At 43.1% G+C, this 6,000-nt stretch overlaps 1 protein-coding gene across 6 annotated transcripts in view; it reads left to right on the forward strand.

Moving 5' to 3' along the window:
- PECAM1 (platelet and endothelial cell adhesion molecule 1) overlaps positions 1 to 1,874 on the forward strand; it is a 69,929-nt gene extending 68,055 nt beyond the window's left edge. For 4 of the 6 annotated variants that reach the window (XM_077833314.1, XM_077833311.1, XM_077833306.1 and 1 more), the window contains one exon: positions 1,092 to 1,874. In XM_077833314.1, coding sequence (XP_077689440.1) covers positions 1,092 to 1,202 — 111 coding nt within the window. In that variant the 3' untranslated portion in view covers positions 1,203 to 1,874. Of the gene's footprint in view, positions 1 to 1,086 lie in introns of all 6 variants that reach the window. The other 2 variants (XM_077833308.1, XM_077833315.1) reach the window with 1 other exon arrangement.
- Positions 1,875 to 6,000: the final 4,126 nt, after the last annotated feature.

Here is a 6,000-nt window from a genome sequence, read left to right on the forward strand (position 1 = left end):
CTGAGCACCTGTGAAAATCACGCCCTTAGATGTCTCAAATTGAGCACCTAAAAACTGTGGCAGTGAAAATCAGTGTCCAGTATTGAATATTTTGCCTTTATGCTTTGTGAAGTGCTTTGAGTTCATGGAATGGAGGATGCCATGAAATGCAAAGTATTAATGTTTCTTGCACAGCAACTGGATGGACTGACTCAGGTCATCCAATGCACCAGTAAGGGCAGTTGTATGGCAAAACTTTTGTAAATACAACTTTTCAAGACTTTGTGATAAGTAGTGGTGGAGAGGCTTAGCCTCAAAAATATTCATCTGGGATATATGTCCTAGTTAGAGCTGTCTGGAAATGCTTTGAGAGTTTGAAATTCCCCTTGGAAATTTTCCTGTTGGGCAATTCTGACTTTCCCATGGAAATTTTAAAAATGTAAGAAAGTAACTTTCCCCCAACTTTCTTATTGTTCCCAGCTTTTTCCATTTGGGAAACCATTTAGAAAGTAAGTGTGTGTGTGTGTGAGAGAGAGAGAGAGAGCAACAACTTTTGACTTTTAAAAGTAACTCGCTATTAGGTGTTACACTTAATTCACATTTAAGAATTATGTGCTTTCTCTCTGAAATGAACACTTTCAACACTTCATTACTGTTTTCCAACTGGAAAAAGGTGGAAAATTCAGTGTGTGTGGAGGGAAGAGCTGACACCTTTTAAAATGTATATATATTATAAATTAGAAAACTCTGAAAAAATTCATTTTTTTCCTGAAAATTTTTATTTAGATTTTTTTCCCCAGAATTGTTCATATTTTCCAGAAAATGAATAATTCAGTTGAAAATTATTTTTTCTGTGGAAGAAAATGTTTTTGACCAACCCTTCCCCCGCCAAACAAACCCCCAAACATCTTTTTGTCATAAAATTTGTGACCAAGTTCTTCTCCTGGTCCCACTTCCAGTCTCACACTAACCTGGTCGGAAAAGTTTTGATACCATTAATATTTTGCTGCCCTAGACAGTCTAGGGCAGATCCTCAGGGGAAGTCAATGAAGCTCTGCAAATTTACACTAACCAAGGATCTGCCCTTCTGTTCTGTCTGTGTGTTAGAGAAGCCCACATGGAGAAAAGGCAGAGCCAAACTGCCATGTCATGCTGGAGAGCTGAGTTCAAGTCCCAAGTTTGTCCTTTGCTGTCTTCATTGGAAGGGCCTAGGAGCACCATAGAAACAACACATCCAGCCTCTGGAAGGGCAATGAGCTTCTCAAGTGACCCTCCCCACACATACAACCCATCCCACGAGGAAAGGAGCTGAACCAAAACCTCCAGAGACAAAGAGGACATCTTACCCAGAGGGCAGATTTATTAATTTTTTAAAAACTTTCATTATTCTGGGGGCATAATTACTGATTTTTTTTTTTTTTGAATACTCGACATGATCAATAACATCTGATAGCTGGGAGAGGAATTATAAGGAAAAATGCTGCTGTCAAACCACAATGTAGACCTCCTTGTTTTTCAGTCCCATTTATTTTTCATGTTGTAACTTTGTATTATTTTGTAATATATAAAGCAACCCAATAGGTTTAATAATCAGTTGGCACGCCTCTGTGTTTGAGTCCTGGTTTCCAAAGGGGACTCAAACCCATGCTCAGTGGCTTGCTTAATCTGTTCCCTTGTATTGCTGGTATTTTTCTTCTTCTTCACACAGTCTGTCTTGAGGGAGATACTTAAAGGACGAGATGGGTGGGGCAAGGAGAAGTAGCAGGACAGCTTGAAATGTTAGTTTACTACTTGTTTTACTGTTTTCTTCTTATTGCTCTTTCAGTGCAATGTTTCTTGAAGCGGCTTATTAAATAGAATAATTCAAGAGTTCCTGGTACAATGCTTTAAACATGCTCATGGGTGGGCGGGTGGGTGCGTGGGGTGGGGAGATATGCTATGTGTAATGGATATTCTTTGTAGCCATGTGCATATCTAATATTCTGTACAGGATAAGGAGTTCACCCTCTGCTATCCAAATGTTATGGTGACCATGACACTTGTCTGTATAAACACAAGTTGCCATAACTGATGAAGGCTTTTTCCCTAAAAATAAATAAATAAAAAGCTTTTGATGAGTTTTTGTACTGGAGCAGGGTATGTCTTCGCTCCTGTCTTCTTGCCCCGCAAAAATGACACAGACTGCACAGATGGGGCAGCCACAGTGCCACTTGTTTGAGTTCCCTCCACCAACCCCATTACAGTCCCCATGCAGCGATCTATTCACAATCTCCTCTGTGTTTTCAGCCCTCTCCTCAGGACCAGAGAGGACCAAAGGTCTCCTTTTCCTAAGGCCTTTAGGAGCCTGGGTTCAGCTAGCCCCATTCCTCTCTCTCCCTTGCATGTCCTTCCTGTGTCTCTATCCTTCTGGGCTGATGGGCTAATTATCTCACCTAGCCCCCAGCCTGATTATCTAATTATTTCTAATTACCCAGTCAGCTTTCTCCAGGGGAACTAATGGGTGTCAAAGTGATCAGAAAAGGAAAAGGAGTACTTGTGGCACCTTAGAGACTAACCAATTTATTTGAGCATGGGCTTTCGTGAGCTACAGCTCACTTCATCGGATGCATACCGTGGAAACTGCAGCAGACTTTATATATACACTTACTTGTTCACTCCCTCCCCTCTGTCCCAGATACCCAGGACAACTATGTTGTGTATGTAACATACTCTTAATGATAAAACAAATGAATGCAGGTCCATGTGCAAGCACTGACTAGGAGTTTGTAATGCAAATGATTCACCTAGGTGAACGTGACCTCACTTTGGATACGAAGGAATTTTGGATAACCAAGTTTCAGATAACCGATATTTTCCTTGCATAATGACAGGTTTCAGAGTAGCAGCCGTGTTAGCCTGTATCTGCAAAAAGAAAAGGAGTACTTGTGGCACCTTAGAGACTAACAAATTTATTTGAGCATAAGCTTTCATGAGCTACAACTGAAGTGAGCTGTAGCTCACGAAAGCTTATGCTCAGATAAATTTGTTCGTCTCTAAGATGCCACAAGTACTCCTTTTCTTTTTGCGATATTTCCCTGTGTGTTTTGTACCTTGTATATAAGATTATACCGTATGTAGTAAAATGAATAGCCACATTTTGCAATTTGACTAACATTAGTATAAGATCTACTTAAAATTAGACAGTTTTCATATTTACCATAAATGGCCTGACAATACATATCTTCAGTGTGGGTCACAGCGATCGTGGTACAAACTATTTTGGTAATAACCTCTTTCCCCAAGATAATGTCAAACTTCTCACTACAATTTCTCTTCCCATAGACATCTGGGCACACACATGGGACCAATGGACTCATTCAATGCACATGGGTTGACTTTAGCCTAATTTCTTATCATTCACTTTGTTATACCAATGCTTGACTGGAGCTTTCAATCTAAAAGAACCCATTGCAGCCCCCATGTTCTAGTGTTAATCCAGTGCTGACCTCTGGTGGCCAAAGAATTTACAGGCCATTTCCTAAACATTTGAAAATGAGATGGAATGCTCTGTAAATCTTGCAGTTTCCATGTTGATGGGAGTTTTCTTCAAGTAAATACTGCAGAAGCGGTCCCTGATTTCTATACCTAATCATTTTTTAATTTAAGCATATGTTCATATAGCTGGAAATAAGATGTAAATTTTTGACAGTGAGAGTAATTAACCATGGGAACAATATACCAAGGGCCGTGGTGCATTCTCCATCATGGACAATTTTTAAATCACGATGGGGATGTTTTTCTAAAAGATCTGCTCTAGGAATTATTTTGGGGGAGTTAGAATCATAGAATCATAGAATCATAGAATATCAGGGTTGGAAGGGACCCCTGAAGGTCATCTAGTCCAACCCCCTGCTCGAAGCAGGACCAATTCCCAGTTAAATCATCCCAGCCAGGGCTTTGTCAAGCCTGACCCTAAAAACTTCCAAGGAAGGAGACTCCACCACCTCCCTAGGCAACGCATTCCAGTGTTTCACCACCCTCTTAGTGAAAAAGTTTTTCCTAATATCCAATCTAAACCTCCCCCACTGCAACTTGAGGCCATTACTCCTCGTTCTGTCATCTGCTACCATTGAGAACAGTCTAGAGCCATCCTCTTTGGAACCCCCTTTCAGGTAGTTGAAAGCAGCTATCAAATCCCCCCTCATTCTTCTCTTCTGCAGGCTAAACAATCCCAGCTCCCTCAGCCTCTCCTCATAAGTCATGTGTTCTAGACCCCTAATCATTTTTGTTGCCCTTCGCTGGACTCTCTCCAATTTATCCACATCCTTCTTGTAGTGTGGGGCCCAAAACTGGACACAGTACTCCAGATGAGGCCTCACCAATGTCGAATAGAGGGGGACGATCACGTCCCTCGATCTGCTCGCTATGCCCCTACGTATACATCCCAAAATGCCATTGGCCTTCTTGGCAACAAGGGCACACTGCTGACTCATATCCAGCTTCTCGTCCACTGTCACCCCTAGGTCCTTTTCCGCAGAACTGCTGCCTAGCCATTCGGTCCCTAGTCTGTAGCGGTGCATTGGATTCTTCCGTCCTAAGTGCAGGACCCTGCACTTATCCTTATTGAACCTCATCAGATTTCTTTTGGCCCAATCCTCCAATTTGTCTAGGTCCTTCTGTATCCTATCCCTCCCCTCCAGCGTATCTACCACTCCTCCCAGTTTAGTATCGTCCGCAAATTTGCTGAGAGTGCAATCCACACCATCCTCCAGATCATTTATGAAGATATTGAACAAAACCGGCCCCAGGACCGACCCCTGGGGCACTCCACTTGACACCGGCTGCCAACTAGACATGGAGCCATTGATCACTACCCATTGAGCCCGACAATCTAGCCAGCTTTCTACCCACCCTATAGTGCATTCATCCAGCCCATACTTCCTTAACTTGCTGACAAGAATACTGTGGGAGACCGTGTCAAAAGCTTTGCTAAAGTCAAGAAACAATACATCCACTGCTTTCCCTTCATCCACAGAACCAGTAATCTCATGATAAAAGGCGATTAGATTAGTCAGGCATGACCTTCCCTTGGTGAATCCATGCTGGCTGTTCCTGATCACTTTCCTCTCATGCAAGTACTTCAAGATTGATTCTTTGAGGACCTGCTCCATGATTTTTCCAGGGACCGAGGTGAGGCTGACTGGCCTGTAGTTCCCAGGATCCTCCTTCTTCCCTTTTTTAAAGATTGGCACTACATTAGCCTTTTTCCAGTCATCCGGGACTTCCCCGGTTCGCCACGAGTTTTCAAAGATAATGGCCAATGGCTCTGCAATCACAGCCGCCAATTCCTTCAGCACTCTCGGATGCAACTCGTCCGGCTCCATGGACTTGTGCACGTCCAGCTTTTCTAAATAGTCCCTAACCACCTCTATCTCCACAGAGGGCTGGCCATCTCTTCCCCATTTTGTGATGCCCAGCGTAGCAGTCTGGGAGCTGACCTTGTTAGTGAAAACAGAGGCAAAAAAAGCATTGAGTACATTAGCTTTTTCCACATCCTCTGTCACTAGGTTGCCTCCCTCATTCAGTAAGGGGCCCACACTTTCCTTGGCTTTCTTCTTGTTGCCAACATACCTGAAGAAACCCTTCTTGTTACTCTTGACATCTCTCGCTAGCTGCAGTTCCAGGTGCGATTTGGCCCTCCTGATTTCATTCCTACATGCCCGAGCAATATTTTTATACTCTTCCCTGGTCATATGTCCAACCTTCCACTTCTTGTAAGCTTCTTTTTTACGTTTAAGATCCGCTAGGATTTCACCGTTAAGCCAAGCCGGTCGCCTGCCATATTTACTATTCTTTCGACTCATCGGGATGGTTTGTCCCTGTAACCTCAACAGGGATTCCTTGAAATACAGCCAGCTCTCCTGGACTCCTTTCCCCTTCAAGTTAGTCCCCCAGGGGATCCTGACCATCCGTTCCCTGAGGGAGTCGAAGTCTGCTTTCCTGAAGTCCAGGGTCCGTATCCTGCTGCTTACCTTTCTTCCC

Source organism: Eretmochelys imbricata, chromosome 14 (assembly GCF_965152235.1).
Source record: "Eretmochelys imbricata isolate rEreImb1 chromosome 14, rEreImb1.hap1, whole genome shotgun sequence".
Taxonomy (NCBI): domain Eukaryota; kingdom Metazoa; phylum Chordata; order Testudines; family Cheloniidae; genus Eretmochelys; species Eretmochelys imbricata.